The sequence below is a fragment of the Pristiophorus japonicus genome, chromosome X (assembly GCF_044704955.1).
Source record: "Pristiophorus japonicus isolate sPriJap1 chromosome X, sPriJap1.hap1, whole genome shotgun sequence".
NCBI classification, from domain to species: Eukaryota; Metazoa; Chordata; class Chondrichthyes; family Pristiophoridae; genus Pristiophorus; species Pristiophorus japonicus.
In genome coordinates, this window is record NC_092010.1 from 15,056,050 (window position 1) to 15,075,816 (window position 19,767).

At 44.7% G+C, this 19,767-nt stretch overlaps 1 protein-coding gene across 2 annotated transcripts in view; it reads right to left on the reverse strand.

Annotated features, from left to right (window-relative positions):
• The window catches only part of LOC139240900 (vitamin D3 receptor B-like), a 163,102-nt gene that overhangs the window by 34,407 nt on the left and 108,928 nt on the right, over positions 1-19,767 (reverse strand). For both annotated transcript variants that reach the window (XM_070869406.1, XM_070869407.1), the window contains exon 5: positions 2,525-2,660. In XM_070869406.1, the coding sequence (XP_070725507.1) occupies positions 2,525-2,660 (136 nt within the window). The remainder of the gene's footprint in view (positions 1-2,524; positions 2,661-19,767) is intronic.

The following is a 19,767-nucleotide window of genomic DNA, read 5'->3' on the forward strand; positions in this document are numbered from 1 at the left end:
AGTCAGCATCCACAGCCCTCTGGGGCAGAGAATTCCAAAGATTCACAACCCTCAGTGAAGAAATTCCCCCTCATCTCTGGGTAATATGGTCGACTGATTATCCTGAGACAGTGTCCCCCAGTTCTAGACTCTCCAGTCAGGGGAAACAACCTCTCAGCATCTACCCTGTCAATCTCCTTCAGAATCTTGTATGTTTCAATATACGAAGTGACTGCTGCCAACGAACCAGAAGCTGCGCAGAAGCGTACTGTGCACTCCTAACAACCGGAAGCATGATGTTTCTGCTTTAAAAAAAGCAATGAGCCCGTTCCCTTCCCGGATTTCTGGCTTTTTCACCAGACCACTCCCATCCCGGCTTTTTCACCAGCCCGCTCCCTTCTCGGCCTTAAATTGATTTATTTATTTTTAAATTTTAAAACGAGCCCGCTCCATGACGAACCGGCAGCGCGCGTGCGCAGCCCGCTTCCGGTTTGTTGGTAGCAGTCACGGCCTTCAATATAACCTATTGTGAAGCCTCTTTGAATGGCATTCTCAAGGCAGGATCGAGATGGAATGAGAGTGACAGGCCAGATTCCCGACCCTCAGATTTTTCTCTCCTGCTCTGCAGAGGAGCAATTGGCCTTTGCTGGCTTTTCCCTGCTCCACCCGGACAACTGAGATCAGGAACTCACAAAGTGGGAAACATTGGTTTACCAACTAAGCCAAAGCCTGTTGGAAATAAACTGCCTGTACAGCAACGTACAAAGCATCCAAAATAAAACAGGGAAACTGGAGGCAATAATCCATCACGAGGAATAAAATGTAGTAGGAATAATTGAAACATGGCTGAATAAAGAACAGGACTGACTCAAAAAATTGCAGGTTACAATATAATCAGAAAGAAAGGAAGGAAAAAAGGGGTGGAGTAGCTGTACTAATTAGTGATAACATAATAGCAGTAGAAAAAAGGGATATAACTAACAAAGTTAGAAACAGGATCCATATGGATTGAAATAAAAGATAAGGGATGGATCATGCTAATAGGGGTATACTACAGACCACTTCGTAGTGGAAAGAAAGTGAAGGAAGAAATATGTAAACAAATATGTGAAATGAGTAAAGGACATAGAATAATAATTATGGGAGATACCTCCAAATAAACTGGCAAGAAGAGGGAGGGAAAGGGGAAAGGAAATTGAGTTTTTACAACGTGTGCAGGACTCCTTTCTTACTCAGTATGCAAAAAGCCCAACAAGAGAGGGAGCACTGCTGGATCTAGTGATGGGAATGAACCAGAACAGATAAGAGAAGTAAGCATAGGGGAACATCGAGGCAATAGTGATCACAACATAATAAGATTTAAGATAAAGATTGAGAAGAACATAAGTAAGACAAAGACCAAAGTAATACATTGGAAAAAAGATGATTTTAAGGGGATGAGAATAGAACTAAGGAAAATAAACTGGAAAATTTACTGACAAAGAAATAGAACAGCAGTGGGAAACATTTAAAACGGTGATCAAGAGTCCAGGAGAAATATATCCCATTAAAAAGGACAAACTAGCCAGTAATGACACACCATGGATGAAGAAAGAAATAAGGCCAAAATTAAAACGAAAGAAAAAGGTATACACTAAGTAGATAGAGAACACAGGAGAGGATGACAAAAGGCAATATGAAAAGGTTAGGAAATAAGTTTTAAAAAATTAGGAAGGCAAAGAGAAACTACAAAATTAAATTATCAAGGAGTATATAAAGAAATAGTAAGGTAGTACATCTTGGTAGGAAGAATAAGGAGGCCATATGCACCTTGTAAAATAAGTGTCTAAATGGGGTAGAGGAACAGAGGGATCTGGCGGCACAGATACACAAATCACGAAAAGTAGCAACACAAGTTAATAAGGCCATAAAAAAAGCAAACAAAGCACTGGGATTCACTTCTAGAGGGGTAGAATTGAAAAGCGGAGAAGTTATGTTAAACTTATCCACTTGAGTACTGTGAACAGTTCTGGTCTCTATATTATAAAAAGAACATAGAGGTACTAGAGATGGTGCAAAAAAGATTTACTAGAATGATACCAGAACTGAGAGGTTATACCTATCAGGAAAGATTGATCAGGCTGGAGCTCTTTTCTCTCGAAAAGAGAAGGTAAAGGAGTGACCTGATAGAGGTTTTGATTATGAAAGGGCTTTATATGGTAGACATAGAGAAGATGATTCCACTTGTAGGCGAGACCAGAACTAGGGGCCATAAATAAATGATAGTCACTAATAAGTCCAAGAGGGAATTAAGGAGAAAAGTCTTTACCCAGAGGGTGGTTAAAATGTGGAATTCTCTATGGCAACGAGTATTTGAAGCGAATACCATAGATATATTCAAGGGGAAGCTAGATAAGCATGAGGGAGAAAAGAATAGAAGGATATGTTGATGGGGTGAGATGAAGAGGGGTGGGAGGAGGCTCGTGTGGAGCATAAACACCAGCACAGACCTGTTGAGCCGAATGGCCTATATCTGTGCTGTAAATACTGTGTAAATATAACATACCTATGGATGGGCTGCAACATTCTGAGGAGGATGGATTGAAGGAACAAATAGAATCTGTTGAGCAGAAATTCTGTGATGCATCAATAGAAGAGGATTGTCCAGATTCTTCCATTTCAAATTGATTCCGTAATGGTGGCTATAACAAAAAAAAAAGACATAAAATGTTATATCCAAGGTCAGTCACCCACGGTATATGGGTACGGGAGAGAGAGAGAGAGATGTACTTTTTTCCATTTGCCTGCCGTGCCGAGAACAATTAACGATTAACAAACTTGCATTTATATACCGCCTTTCATGCCTCCCCAAATCGCTTCACAATCAGTGAAGTACTTTTGAAGTGCAATCACTTGTGTTTTTTTAAGCAGTTAGTTTGTGCACAAACAGCAATGAGATAAATGATCAATTAATTTATTTTTGGTGGTGCTGTTTGAGGGATGAATATTGGCCAGGACACTGGGAGAACACGCCTGTTCTTCTTTGAATAGTACCGTGGGATCTCTATGTTCACCGGTACAGGCAGATAGGGCTTCAGTTTAATGTCTCATCTGAAAAACAGCAGCTCTGACAATGCAGTACTCCCGAAGCCTAGGTTATGTGCTCAAGGTCTGGAAATGGAACAAACCCACAATCTTCTGAGAGGTGACAGTGTTACCAACTGAGCAAAGCTTAACCATAAATTAACCTTTTTCATTAAAAATATCACCACCACAACACATCTTACTGCACAGACACCAATCAACAGTCTTCTCTTGTCTCTAAAACAAAATATATTGAGTGTTGTGAGCAAAAAGCACTTGAAAAGGGAAGGACAAGATGAAGATCGCTGACAAAGATTTCCTCTCTGCGCTATGTTCTTTATGAACAGGTTTACAATTTCACTACATCTAGTCCTTAGAAGAAATCTTTCTCTTAAATTGGTAGGTAGCCACTGTTTTTGGTCACACCGTTCCCCAGTCGCCGACTCCATTCCTCTCCCCACATCTGTCTGAGGCTGAACCAGATGGTTCGCAACCTTGGTGTCATATTTGACCCTGAGAGGAGCTTCTGACTACATATCTGCACCATCACGAAGGCCGCCTATTTCCACCTCCGCAACATCGCCCGTCTCCGCCCCTGCCTCAGCTCATCTGCTGCTGAAACCCTCATCCATGCCTTTGTTACCTCCAGACTTGAATATCCTGGCTGGCCTCCCACATTCTACCCTCTGTAAACTTGAGGTCATCCAATACACTGCTGCCCATAATCCTAACTTGTACCAAGTCCCATTCACCCATCACCCCTGTGCTTTTAAAATTTTCATCCTCGCTTTCAAATCCCTCCATGGCCTCGCCCCTTCCTATCTCTGTAATCTCCTTCAGCCCCCAAACCACCAAGATATCTACACTTCTCCAATTCTGGCCTCTTGAGCAACCCCCGCCATTAAAGGATAACGGAAAATGTCTACCGTTATTCTTTCTCCCATTATTGTGAACCCTCCCACTGGGTGGCCTAGGGTGATCAGCTTGCTGATTTATCCAACTTTCTCTTTGGGGAGGTATTCATTCTCCATCCAGCACCTCCAAAATCAAAAAATTGACAAGTAGGGCAATTGTGGGGAACAGGACAAAATACATTTCAAGCCTGCTCTTTCCAACACACCAGGCACAATTTGTACCGTCATAGACTCTTCTGAACACATTTAATAATAACTTTTATTTATATAGCGCCTTTAACATAGTAAAACGTCCCAAGGTGCTTCACAACAGTGTTACAAGACAAAACAGATAAATTTGACACCGAGCCACAAAAAGAAATTAAGGCAGATGACCAAATGCTTGGTTAAAGAGGTAGGTTTTAAGGAACATCTTAAAGGAGGAAAGTGAGGCAGAGGGGCGAAGAGGTTTACGGAGGAAGTTCCAGAGCTTAGGGCCCAAACAGCTGAAGGCACAGCCACCGACGATTGAGCAGTTATAATGAGGGATGTTCAAGAGGGCAGAATTTGAGGAGCGCAGACATCTTGGGCCCGTATTTCACCGTCCCCGAAGGGACAGTTGCCGCGGAGTTTGGTCAGTCGATCGAAAAAAAATCAATCAGCCATCGCGGTCGAGTACTGTTCCTTCCCCGAGCCATATTCCGCTCGGGGGGGATTTGAGCGGTGTTCACTTCCGCCAGAAACGGCGCAGTGAAGCCACTATAAAGGAAGGTTTCCAGCAGTGAGCTCTGCAGCGTGCGGGCCGCTGGAAAGGGACTACCACAGCGACATTCACCGAGGGAAAGGTAGGACTTTTCCCGGCAGTGCCCCTGTGAGGTTTTCGATGCGGTGCTCGAACGAGATACCGCTGGGGCCCTTTGGTAGATAAAAAGTTTTATTACTTATTAGTGTTTTTATTTCATTTTCTGTGGTCCGCAGTATTTAGCTTTTGATATAATTTTATTAATTGTTTTGGCTCCATTAAACCTACTGAGTGCTGCTCAGAGGTTTGTACATACCCCTGTACTTTTGTACAATGTTCAGGTCTGACTCTTTAGTGGAGTCCTGTGGGCTGCAGAGACCTGCTTGGCAGGGTTCACCCTGAGGATGGGAGGAGTGTTGGGAGGGCAACACCTGGTATATTGGTGATCAGCAGGGTGGCACGCAGGAGAAGGCATCGTCGTCAGCACCGTGCAGAGAGGCAGCGGGCAAGGGAGGCAGCAGCCATGATTCGTTCATTCTGCACCAGACCAGTGTGCCCGCTGACTTCACCGGCCCAAATGCGGTTGGCTGCTTGGGGACAAGGGATATCCCCTGTCCACTTGGCTGCTCACTCCACTGCGGAACCCCAGGACAGTGCCAGAGCATGCATACAATGTGCCACCAGGTGCATCATCGAGCAGTGCATAGGCATCCTCAAACAGAGGTTCAGAGGAGGTGCCGGAGGAGGATCCCCGTCGTCCCAGAGCTAGGAGGCGTCGACCCATCGCCACCCTGGAAGGGCCGGGTGCAGACAGGCCAGCACCCTGGGAGGGTGCATCCTCACATATATGGAGGTGCCTGATACCTCCCCTACAATCTCCCTCCATGCATTATGTACTGGCGGTCTGCCAGGTCTCCCCATGTCAGGAAACAATATTCTTCTTCTGTCCTCCACACCGTCCATCAGTGTCTCCAGCTCCAGATCAGTGAACCTGTTGGCTCTCCTTGCACCTCTTACACCAGCCATCCTTCCAACCTCCTTCCCCCCTCAGGGCCTTGCTGCAAACCCTGGTCTTTAAAAAGGCCCGGGAGCAGCTGGCTCATTAGAAACCCTTTCCTGCACGTTCAATTTCTCAGTGGTGATAACGCTCAAATTAAGACAGCCACACCACTGAAAAATCCACATTAGAAGGGTTCATTAGCGCTCAAACCCATTTGTTCACTTTTGGAGCTGAATATGGGGTGGATTAGACACGAAAAAATTTCGGCGCTAATGGCCACAAGGTGGTGGGGGGAGCACCAGCTTTCCAGCGGTACTGAATTTCGGGCCCCTTGTAGGGTTGCAAGGCCGAAAAAGATTACAGAGGTAGGGGGGGGCAAGGCTATGGAGTGATTTGTAAACAAGGATGAGAATTTTGAAATTGAGGTGTTGTTTAACTGGAAGCCTATGTAGGTCAGAAAGCACAGGGGTGATGGGCTGCTGAGGTTTGTATGACCTCAAGTTTACGTGGGGTAGAATGTGGAAGGCCAGCTAGGAGTGAGTTGGAGTCGTCAAGTCTAGAGATAACAAAGGCATGAATGAGGGTTTCAACAGCAGAAGAGCTGAGGCAAGGGCGGAGGCAGGCAACGCTACGGAGGTGGACAAAGGCCGTTTTAGTTATGCCGCGGATATGTGGCCGGAAGCTCATTTCAGGGTCAAATATGATACTGAAGGATGCAAAATTCACAAGAACCCCCCCACCCCCTCAGTGTTTGGGCTCATTCAAAAAGAAATGTAATTTGGGACTATCAACCAGAAAGTTTGAAATCCTAAAATGCTTATGGAAGAAACTACGAACTTTAATCGAATTTTGGATTTTAAAAGACAAATTCAAGGCTGTGGGCGGGCCTAAAGAACTAACAGGAGACAACTTGATTATTGGAATTGTCTGGGTGTTGGGACTAAGTTAACTTGTCTGGAGAAATGGGTATTCGAGAAACTTTCTCCACAAGAGACAGTTGTACAGGGCCTTGGTGAGGCCACACCTGGAGTATTGTGTACAGTTTTGGTCTCCTAACTTGAGGAAGGACATTCTTGCTATTGAGGGAGTGCAGCGAAGGTTCACCAGACTGATTCTTGGGATGGCGGGACTGACCTATCAAGAAAGACTGGATCAACTGGGCTTGTATTCACTGGAGTTCAGAAGAATGAGAGGGGACCTCATAGAAACATAGAAAATAGGTGCAGGAGTAGGCCATTCGGCCCTTCTAGCCTGCACCGCCATTCAATGAGTTCATGGCTGAACATGCAACTTCAGTACCCCATTCCTGCTTTCTCACCATACCCCTTGATTCCCCTGGTAGTAAGGACTTCATCTAACTCCTTTTTGAATATATTTAGTGAATTGGCCTCAACAACTTTCTGTGGTAGAGAATTCCACAGGTTCACCACTCTCTGGGTGAAGAAATTCCTCCTCATCTCGGTCCTAAATGGCTTCCCCCTTATCCTTAGACTGTGTCCCCTGGTTCTGGACTTCCCCAACATTGGGAACATTCTTCCTGCATCTAACCTGTCTAACCCCGTCAGAATTTTAAACGTTTCTATGAGGTCCCCTCTCATTCTTCTGAACTCCAGTGAATACAAGCCCAGTTGATCCAGTCTTTCTTGATAGGTCAGTCCCGCCATCCCGGGAATCAGTCTGGTGAACCTTCGCTGCACTCCCTCAATAGCAAGAATGTCCTTCCTCAGGTTAGGAGACCAAAACTGTACACAATACTCCAGGTGTGGCCTCACCAAGGCCCTGTACAATTGTAGCAACACCTCCTTGCCCCGTACTCAAATCCCCTCGCTATGAAGGCCAACATGCCATTTGCTTTCTTAACCGCCTGCTGTACCTGCATGCCAACCTTCAATGACTGATGTACCATAACACCCAGGTCTCTTTGCACCTCCCCTTTTCCTAATCTGTCACCATTCAGATAATAGTGTGTCTCTCTCTTTTTACCACCAAAGTGGATAACCTCACATTTATTCACATTATACTTCATCTGCCATGCATTTGCCCACTCACCTAACCTATCCAAGTCGCTCTGCAGCCTCATAGCATCCTCCTCGCAGCTCACACTGCCACCCAACTTAGTGTCATCCGCAAATTTGGAGATACTACATTTAATCCCCTCGTCTAAATCATTAATGTACAGTGTAAACAGCTGGGGCCCCAGCACAGAACCTTGCGGTACCCCACTAGTCACTGCCTGCCATTCTGAAAAGTCCCCATTTACTCCTACTCTTTGCTTCCTGTCTGACAACCAGTTCTCAATCCATGTCAGCACACTACCCCCAATCCCACATGCTTTAACTTTGCACATTAATCTCTTGTGTGGGACCTTGTCGAAAGCCTTCTGAAAGTCCAAATATACCACATCAACTGGTTCTCCCTTGTCCACTCTACTGGAAACATCCTCAAAAAATTCCAGAAGATTTGTCAAGCATGATTTCCCTTTCACAAATCCATGCTGACTTGGACCTATCATATTACCTCTTTCCAAATGCACTGCTATGACATCCTTAATAATTGATTCCATCATTTTACCCACTACCGATGTCAGGCTGACCGGTCTATAATTCCCTGTTTTCTCTCTCCCTCCTTTTTTAAAAAGTGGGGTTACATTGGCTACCCTCCACTCGATAGGAACTGATCCAGAGTCAATGGAATGTTGGAAAATGACTGTCAATGCATCCACTATTTCCAAGGCCACCTCCTTAAGTACTCTGGGATGCAGTCCATCAGGCCCTGGGGATTTATCAGCCTTCAATCCCATCAATTTCCCCAACACAATTTCCCGACTAATAAGGATTTCCCTCAGTTCCTCCTCCTTACTAGACCCTCCGAACCCTTTTATATCCGGAAGGTTGTTTGTGTCCTCCTCAGTGAATACCGAACCAAAGTACTTGTTCAATTGATCCGCCATTTCTTTGTTCCCCGTTATGACTTCCCCTGATTCTGACCTACGTTTGTCTTTACTAACCTTTTTCTCTTTACAGATCTATAGAAACTTTTGCAATCCGTCTTAATGTTCCCTGCAAGCTTCTTCTCGTACTCCATTTTCCCTGCCCTAATCAAACCCTTTGTCCTCCTCTGCTGAGTTCTAAATTTCTCCCAGTCCCCGGGTTCGCTGCTATTTCTGGCCAATTTGTATGCCACTTCCTTGGCTTTAATGCTATCCCTGATTTCGCTTGATAGCCACGGTTGAGCCACCTTCCCTTTTTTATTTTTACGCCAGACAGGAATGTACAATTGTTGTAGTTCATCCATGCGGTCTCTAAATGTCTGCCATTGCCCATCCACAGTCAACCCCTTTAGTATCATTCGCCAATCTATCCTAGCCAATTCACTCCTCATACCTTCAAAGTTACCCTTCTTTAAGTTCTGGACCATGGTCTCTGAATTAACTGTTTCATTCTCCATCCTAATGCAGAATTCCACCATATTATGGTCACTCTTCCCCAAGGGGCCTCGCACAACGAGATTGCTAATTAATCCTCTCTCATTACACAACACCCAGTCTAAGATGGCCTCCCCCCTAGTTGGTTCCTCGACATATTGGTCTAAAAAACCATCCCTTATGCACTCCAGGAAATCCTCCTCCACCGTATTGCTTCCAGTTTGGTTAACCCAATCTATGTGCATATTAAAGTCACCCATTATAACTGTTGCACCTTTATTGCACGCACCCCTAATTTCATGTTTGATGCCCTCCCCAACATCACTACTACTGTTTGGAGGTCTGTACACAACTCCCACTAACGTTTTTTGCCCTTTGGTATTCTGCAGCTCTACCCATATAGATTCCACATCATCCAAGCTAATGTCCTTCCGAACTATTGCCTTAATTTGCTCCTTAACCAGCAATGCTACCCCACCTCCTTTTCCTTTTATTCTATCTTTCCTGAATGTTGAATACCCCTGGATGTTGAGTTCCCAGCCCTGATCATCCTGGAGCCACGTCTCCGTAATCCCAATCACATCATATTTGTTAACATCTATTTGCACAGTTAATTCATCCACCTTATTGCGGATACTCCTTGCATTAAGACACAAAGCCTTCAGGCTTGTTTTTTTAACACCCTTTGTCCTTTTAGAATTTTGCTGTACAGTGGCCCTTTTTGTTCTTTGCCTTGGGTTTCTCTGCCTTCCACTTTTCCTCATCTCCTTTCTGTCTTTTGCTTTTGCCTCCTTTTTGTTTCCCTCTGTCTCCCTGCATTGGTTCCCATCCCCCTGCCATATTAGTTTAAATCCTCCCCAACAGCACTAGCAAACACTCCCCCTAGGACATTGGTTCCGGTCCTGCCCAGGTGCAGACCGTCCGGTTTGTACTGGTCCCACCTCCCCCAGAACCGGCTCCAATGCCCCAGGAATTTGAATCCCTCCCTGCTGCACCACTGCTCAAGCCACGTATTCATCTGCGCTATCCTGCGATTCCTACTCTGACTATCACGTTTAAAATTCTGACGGGTTTAGACAGGTTAGATGCAGGAAAAATGTTCCCAATGTTGGGGAAGTCCAGAACCAGGGGTCACAGTCTAAGGATAAGGGGTAAGCCATTTAGGACCGAGATGAGGAGAAACTTCTTCACCCAGAGAGTGGTGAACCTGTGGAATTCTCTACCACAGAAAGTTGTTGAGACCAATTCACTAAATATATTCAAAAAGGAGTTAGATGAAGTCCTTACTACTAGGGGGATCAAGGGGTATGGTGAGAAAGCAGGAATGGGGTACTGAAGTTGCATGTTCAGCCATGAACTCATTGAATGGCGGTGCAGGCTAGAAGGGCCGAATGGCCTACTCCTGCACCTATTTTCTATGTTTCTATGTTTCTAAGAGACATTAACATTACAACAAATAACCCAGGGATAGCTAACCATCAACCTGAATCTGGAAAACCATTTTAGCATATGCATTACAAAGAGGCCCAATCCAGCCTGTATGCAAAAAACAAAGCACAAAAGTACATTGCAATTACCAAGCTAATATTTGCATCAGGAAACAGTTTTCGAACATCAACCCACCCAAAACATATTAACTTTTAACGAGCCCGCCAAAATATTACAAAGAGTCAAACCCGCCAAATTTAAACAAAGAATTCTGAACTGATTTGGCGCCAAGATTAGAACCACTCAAACCGTGTAACTGGCCCGTTTTCAACAGAGGTTAGGTTGCTAAGTAGCTACAAGGTTGCCACTACCTCAGATGCCACACTACTCTTGTGTCATCAAGACAAGGAGAGAAACCAATGCAACAGTTGTAAACTAACTTCTCCAGCCTCGAAGTCCTGAAGGAAGGAAGAACATCACCATCGCGGCAGCAACTGACCACAACCAACGTGGTATCAACGGAAAACCACCGTGATTGACCAAACTCGAAACAAAACTCCAACGGGAAAAAAACCGAAGCACCGAAAAGTTTCCACTCTACAATCTAATCCTGACCTACCAGCGGGTAAAACATTACCTAAAAGACTGTAGAAACCTATTTCTAACCAAAGAAAACGGGTACTTACAAAACGTGCCTTACCGCATCGGCAGACTCAACCCAACTGAAGGTTGCGCAGCAAAAAGTCTTCTCCGACGTTCGGGGTACGGCAAGCAGACCCTACCACATCCAGCGAACCCCGAAACTGCGATCTACCGCTAGCTGGCAAAAAGGATTGGTAAACATAGTCCCTGCCTGCCCTGGAGTCCAACCTAGCTAGAATTAGGTATTGGGAGGTGGGAGGTGTAATCCTACTGTAACCCCCTTTGAATGTAATGTGTTGTTCTCTATTAGAGTCATTATAAGCTATTGTAACCCCCTCTGAGTGTGTAAGGTATTATTCTTTAATAAGTTTGAATAAGTTTTGACATTGTACTTTCTTATTAATTATAAGTTTGTAATTTCTTGACTGTAATAAAATCAAAGTTCTTTTGCATCAGACTGGTGTCTTTTGCACTTTGTCACATCCCCCAAATAAATCCAGAGTCTAGAACCCAAGGGAGTGGGAGCAATTCGAACCGCTCAAGTTGGTCAGAAGGGAACCTGACCCCCTCATAAAGACCAGCTCCTTACAATACCTAGGTTGCAAACAGTCTTGTTCACCCTCAGATTGATGCTAGGGAGAGGGATGGAGTCAGTGGTTAGGGAACGCAGTTTATGGTGGGGACCAAAGATAATGGCTTCAGTCTTCCCAATATTTAAATGAAGAAAATTTCTGCTTATACAGTACTGGATGTCGGACAAGCAGTCTGACAATTTAGATACCAAGCAGGGGTCGACAGAAATGGTGGAGAGGTAGAGCTGGGTGTCTCAGCGTACATATGGAAACTGACTCCGTGTTTTAGGATGATATCGCCGAGGGGCAGCATATAGGTGAGAAATAAGAGGGAGCCAAGGACAGATCTTTGGGGGACACCAGAGGTAACGATGTGGGAGTGGGAAGAGAAGCCGTTGTTGGTGATTCTCTGGCTACGATGAGATAGATAAGAATGGAACCAGGCGAGTGCAGTCCCACCCAGCTGGACGATGGTGGAGAGGTGTTGGAGGAGGATGGAGTGGTCAACCGTGTCAAAGGCTGCAGACAGGTCGAGAAGGACGAGGAGGGATAGTTTACCACGGTTACAATCACACAGGATGTCATTTGTGACTTTGATGAGAGCCGCTTTGGTACTGTGGCAGGAGCTAATAAACTGTAGTCTCCCCAGACAGCTGACTAACTTCCAAAAACGTGAAGCTCTGTCACATTTCCTTCTGATACAGAGGTAATCAAACAAACCTCCAGGATATCAACCTATTATTACAACCTGCAGCTCTGCATTGTCTATATTTACCCATACAACTTTGAATGCTGCTCCTAATCAGATAACTGATCAGCTCTTCAGAAGTTAATCAATGTGCATTAACTGTTTTTGCTGGGAGACTATTGAACATATCTGTTACTGTGTGTTTGGGGACAGGGGAAAGGAATGCACAATCTTTAACCTTGCTTGAATGCCAACTTAGTATTCCTGTCGGGTAGTTCAAGTCAGATAACTTGCTTACACCCATATTATCTATGTTATTTCACATCTTAAAGAAAGACTTGGGTCACAGCTCCCAAATATTTTACTAAATTATGTAAGTTTTGTTAATCTCCCCATGGCACAGTTTACATTCCCAATTGGATAGGCTGGGGTTGTTTTCTTTGGAACAGAGGCGGCTGAGGGGAGACTTAATTGAGGTGTATAAAATTATGAGGGGCTTGATCGCGTGGATAGGAAGGACCTATTTCCCCAGAGCAGGTAAGTCAAAAACCAGAGGGCATAGATTTAAAGTAATTGGTGAAGGATCAGAGGGGAGTTGAACATAAGAGCATAAGAATTAGGAGCAGGAGTAGGCCATATAACCCCTTGAGCCTGCTCTGTCATTCACTAAGATCATGGCTGATCTTCGACCTCAACTCCACTTTCTTGCACTATCCCCATATCCCTTAATTCCTCTGGAGTCCAAAAATCTATCTTTCTCAGCCTTGAAGATGTTCAACGACTCAGCATCCACAGCACTCTGGAGCAGAGAATTCCAAAGATTCACAACCCTCTGAATGAAGAAATTCCTCCTCATTTCAGTCTTATCCTGAGACTGTGCCCCCTAGCTCTAGACACTCCAGCCAGGGGAAACAACCTCTCAGCATCTACCCTGTAATCCCCTTCAGAATCTTATATGTTTCAATGAGATCACCTCTCATTCATCTAAACTCCAGAGAGTACAGGCCCAATCTACTCAATCTCTCCTCATAAGACAACCCTCTCATCCCCGCTTCGTTGCACAGCTCAAAGGCAAGTATATCCTTCCTTAAATAAGGTGATCAAAACTGTGCACAGTACTCCAGGTGTGGTCTCACCAGAGTCCTGTACAATTGTAGCAAGGCTTCCTTACTCTTGTACTCTAACCCCTTACAATAAAGGCCAACATGCCATTTGCCTTCCTTATTGCTTGCTGTACCTGCATACTAACTCTGTGTTTCTTGTACTAGGACACCCAAATCTCTCTGACCACCAACATTTAATAGTTTCTCACCATTTTAAAAATATTCTGCTTTTCTATTCTTCCTACCAAAGTGAATAACCTCACATTTCCCCACAGTATCTGCCACTTTATTGCCCAGTCACTTAACCTGTCTATGGGCCCGAACTTGGTGGAAGCCAAGGCCCGCCCAAACGACAGCCGATGGCTGCCGAGAGACCGGGCGGTACTTTGCCAGGAAGATTCCTCTAAAAGAGATGACAGTACTGCCCGGCAGCCAAATAACGGCTGACGCCGTCAAGCTGGGCGGCAGCTCCCAATCTCGGCGGCAAATGCGTTCCTCGCCAAAGTGCCGCCAAGGATTGAGTCGGGCCCAGGGAGGGGGGGGGGGGGGGGGGGGAAATACTGAAAAATAAAAATATTTACAATAAAAAAAAACATATGTAAGAATAAAAGTGTTCAGTAATGATAAAATTGATTCTGTATACATATATATATATATATGTTAAAAGTGTAGATTATACGGAAAGGCTGCAGTGTTGAAAGAAACAAAATAGATGACTTCCCCAAGTTCATGTCTTCTCTGGCTAGGCAGAGCTCAAGGAACAAAGAAAGCATGGCTTTGAAACTCACCAAACTAGAAAAGGTGTTAATTGGAAAGCCATTAACCTAATCAAGGAATGTCACCGGCCCTCCAGACAGACACGTATGAGGAGAAGCCAATCAGGAACGGCCCTGGAACCAAGACCCAATTCTGGGGCTTTCTGAGAAACAATGGCCTTAAGAGGTATAAGAAGTCAAGCCAAAAATTGCTGGGTCTCTTCTTCTCTCTTCTTAAGCACACGGCAAAAGCAGGACCTTTCTCTACAGACAAAGAAATAGGCCGTGTGCTTTGCCAGAGGGAAGTAAAGTATATATTTTTTATTGCAACATCACTGTAGGAAAGGGGTACTGAGGGAATGATCAGCCATGATCTTATTGAATGGCGGTGCAGGCTCGAAGGGCCGAATGGCCTACTCCTGCACCTATTTTCTATGTTTCTATATATCTGTTGTAACTAAGTAGATCTGTAGGATAGCTGACGACTGCTGTTTCTCTGATAGATGTGCATGTGTGTGCGTTTAATAAACTATTCCAAATGGTTTTAAAAGCATCGGTCTTGCTGTCAATTTAATGCCAGAGATTTAGAAATCTTACACACCTTCCTTCAGGGGACCCCATATAGGTAAAACCCTGAAAGAAATAAAATAAAAAAATGTTCACTAATCTTTTTTTGCAGGTCTTCTTACTTACCATCGGGGTTAGACCTGCCTCCACGCAGCAGTCTCTCCCCTGGCTGCCGCCGACTCCTGCCCACACCAATATGCCAGCTCAGCGGGCGGGAGGTCACTTACGCGATTTGGCCGCCAGAGGCCGTCAGTGGGCAGTTCCCGACGGTACTCCCCTCCCGCCGGATGCAGACCTGGAGGAATCTGTCACCGAGGGGAGAGCGGCTAAAAAACTCGGCGGCAGCCGGCAATAAGGCCACCAATTTCAGGCCCTATATCCTTTTGCAGGCTCTTTGTGTCCTCCTCACATCTTACTTTTCCACCTAGCTTTGTATTGTCAGCAAACTTGGATACATTGCACTCGGTCCCTTCATCTAAGTCATTAATACAGATTGTAAATAGCTGATGCCCAAATACTGATCATTGCGGCACCCACTAGCTACAGTCTATCAATCTGAAAATAACCCGTTTATCCCTGCTCTCTGTTTTCTGTCTGTTAACCAGTCCTTTATCCATGCTAATACCTTAAGCCCAGCCCCATGTGCCCTTATCTTGCGTAACAACCTTTTATGTGGTACCTTATCGAAAGCCTTTTAGAAATCTAAATACACTACATCCACAGGTTCCCCTTTATCTACGCTGCTAGTTACATCCTCAAAAAACTCTAATAAATTTGTCAAACATGATGCACCTTTCATAAAACCGTGTTGACTCTGCCTAAGCTTATTACGATTTTCTAAGTGCCCCGTTATCACTTTCTTAATAATGAATTCCAGCATTTTTCCAACGACTAACTGATCTGTAGATTCCAGTTTTCTCTCTCCTTCCTTTCTGGAATAGCGAGTTACATTTGCTACCATCCAATCCGCTGGGATCTTGCCCGAATCTAGGGAATTTTGGAAGATCACAGCCACTATCTCTGCAGTCACCTCTTTTAGAAACCTAAGATGTAGGCCGTCAGGCCCAGGGGATTTGGTGGCTTTTAGTCCCATTAGTTGAGGAGAACCTTTTTCACCCAGAAGGTGGTGGGGGTCTGGAACTCACTGCCTAAAAGGGTGGTAGAGGCAAAAACCTTCATCACATTCAATTAAATACTTGGATGTGCATTTGAAGTGCTGTAACCTACAAGGCTATGGACCGAGAGTAGAAAGTGGGATTAGGCTGGATAGCTCTTTTTCCACTGGCACAGACACGATGGGCTGAAATGGTCTCTTTCTGTGCCAGAAATTTCAATGATTCTATGAAATCATCTTGGCCATAGCTTTTTGAAGTCTTTCAAATCCCATGTCATTTTTAAGATAGGGTGTCAAACTCCACAAGATATTCTAAATGTTGCCTCCTCAGTGAGTCATACAGATAAAAAATAACCCTTTTTGATTTATAATCAAATCCTCTTAAGACTCATTCAAACTGATTACTTACTGAAGGCTGGTAACAGGGTTAATCAATAAACTTGGCACAATACTTACTCCTTTGCCAATGAACAACCATCTATTGCAGACACAAGCTTCATGTTAACTGTGCCTTTGGATATAATCAATATGCCCTTCATTAGTCACCCAGCACCACAGCTTTAAGTAACTTGTAAATCAGATAGCATTAGCAGAGGTATTCTCTTCCATAGTTTATGGATAGCGTAGCAGTAAATCCTTGAGGAATTGCAGACAGAGCTTTATTCATTAGTCTCCAACTTTTACTTTCTTTGACATATTTTCAGTCCAATTAACTAATCTTATTAATTCTATGTCACTCATTTTCATTAACACACCACCATCAAGCTTCCCCCAGTGGTTCAGTTAGTCCCAGGTCACATATCGAGTTATCTGGTCTCATGCAGGACTGCAGTAGCGGTGCTACAACTGGACTCACTGGCTCCAAGTTAGGATGGAGAAGGGATTAAATAAACAATGGCCAGGGTTCCAGCCTCTGATCACTATCCAGTGACTTCTGTTGGAAGTGCACATATGGATGTCAGATGAGGATAGGGTTTTGTTTGGCTATGTTTTAAATGGCCCATATGCTCCTTAAATAAAACATAAATTGGATAACAATAACACAAGAATATTTCAGGTGATGATGTTGGCAAGCTGGTCTATAACTCAAAAACTATTTTCCGGTCCTCACGTATAGCCCTGTTTTATAGACCTCAATTATATTAACCAGAGCAGTAACCATTTCTGTATCTCACATGAGTCAAAGGACCATCACAGAGAACTGTTTGAACATATGTCTCATATCACCTGCATTGGGATTTTACTGTTGCTGAAAAGAAAGATCAGACCACATTTTGCCCTTTTTTCCCACATGATTCCAAAGAAGTTGGCATCCATCAGAATTTCAGTAAAAATCTACAATTAGGTCAGACACTCCTTCAATCACCATCACGAAGATTATCTCAAGCCACATTACAGCACTTGGGGCACTCACAACTATAACCCTCCAGTTAGCCCATTGTTTAAGCTGGCAGGCAAAGCACAATAACCCCGAGGAGAGTCCAACAACAACTTGCATTTATACAGCACCTTTAACATAGTAAAACGTCCCAAGCAATGTTCCCTTTAAGCTGCACGACTGCGCAGCACTCCCGGGCTCCTGCGCAGCCAGTGAGCCAGCTTTTAAATTGAAAAAAAAACTACCATGCGAATAATTTTGAATTGGCTACGTGGCCCCAAAAAACCATTACAGGGAACGCTGGTCCCAAGATGCTTGACAGGAGCGTTATCAAACAAGTTTTGACACCGAGACATATAAAGAGATATTAGGACAGATAGAGTTAGGTTTTAAGGAGCGGCTTAAAGGAGGAGAGACTGGTAGAGAAGTGGAGAGGCTTAGGGAGGTAATTCCAGGGTTTAGGGCCCAGGCAGCTGAAGGCACGGCTGCCAATGGTGAAGTGATTAAAATTGGGGATGTGCAAGAGGCCACAATTGGAGGAGCGCAGAGATCTTGATTGGTTGTAGGGCTGGAGGAGTTTACCGAGATAGGGAGAGTTGAGGCCATAGTGGGATTTGAAGATAGGGATGAGAATTTTAAAATTGAGGCGTTGCCAGACCAGGAGCCAATGTAGGTCAATGAGCATAGGGGTGGTTATGTATTAATGCTTGGGGGTCACCAGATACCAGAAGGCATCGCGGTCGGAGGTCATCGGCTGTACGCATGTGGCATGTGTGCTTGGTCACCTGTATATAAGCTGGGTGTCTTTGTCACGCTGGCACTCTTGGGCTGGAATAAAGATGGATCAGGTTGCACCCGAGTGAGTTTACAGTAACCAGACTCTTGAGTCATTACAGGGGTGATGGGGGAACGGGACTTGGTGCGAGTTAGGACACAGGCAACAGGGCTTTAGATGAGCTCAAGTTTAAGTAGGGTGGAAGATGGAGAATGGCCAGGAGAGCATTGGAACAGTCAAGTCTAGAGGTAAGAAAGACATGGATGAGGGTTTCAACAGTAGGTGAGCTGAAGCAATGGCAGAGACGGGCAATGTTAGAGAGGTGGATGTAGGTGATCTTGGTGATGGAGAGGCTATGGGTTCGAAAGCTCATCGCAGGGTGAAATAAGACACCAAGGTTGCACACAGTCTTGTTCAGCCTCAGACAGTTGACAAGGAGAGGGATTGAGTCAGTTGCGAGGGAATGCAGTTTGTGGCAGGGACCGAAGACACGGGCTTTGTTATTCCCAATATTTAGTTGGAGGAAATTTCTGCTGATCCAGTACTGGATGTCGGAAAAGCAGTCCCACAACTTAGAGACTGTGGAGGGGTCAAGTGAAGTGATGGTGAGGTAGAGCTGGGTGTCGTCAGCGTACGTGTGGAACTTGATGTTGTGTTTTCGGATGATGTTGCCAAGGGGAAGCATGTAGATTAAAGTAGGAGGTGTCCAAGGATAGATCCTTGGGAGAATCCAGAGGTAATGGTGTGGGAACGGGAGGAGAAGCCAGTGATTGCAGGTGATCTGTGGTTACGACTGGATAAATAGGAATGGAACCAGGCGAATGCAGTCCCACCCAGCTGGACGACGGAGGAGAGGCGTTGGAGGAGGATGGAGTGGTCAACCGTGTCAAAGGCAGCAGACAGGTCGAGAAGGACGAGGAGGGATAGTTTACCACGGTCACAATCACAAAGGATGTCATTTGTGGCTTTGATGAGAGCGTTTCGGTACTGTGGCAGGGGTGGAAATCTGAATGGAGAGATTCAAACATGGAGTTGCAGGAAAGATGGGAACGGATTTGGGAGGCGACAAAACATTGAAGGATTTTGGAGAGGAAAGGGAGTTTGGAGATGGGGCGGTAGTTTGAAAGGACAGAGAGGTCAAGATCAGGTCATCTTCAAAAGATGGTGAAAATAAGACCGTACCATATAATGCCATCTAACAAATTATTGATGAAGGAGATAAGAGAGATATGCTTAGTGAAGCTTCCCATCTACTTTTACACATAGCATGGAGCTGGAGTATACACCCTGAATAAAATATACGTTGCAGCTACCTACTTCAATAACTTCCAGTTTTTTCAGTATGCTCCCCATATCCAGTTCTTGGAGAAGGGGTATTAAGTCACCCAATCTTGTGACTATTGGACAGATACTACGAGGGCTAGTCCTCTCTCTCTCTTTCTTACACTGGCTTCCTATGTGCTGTTACTTGTCATATAGCTGTTCGTAGCTTATATGGCTTGTTATGCATGAAGATATGGTGGAGTGGTACTGGGGGGAGGAAAGAGGGCTGAAAAATTCTCCCGTCGAAACAAGTCTTCCTGAAGTTAACGTAAATAAAGTAACTACACTTTCCTTTGTGTGTTTTCAACCAACATCACTAAA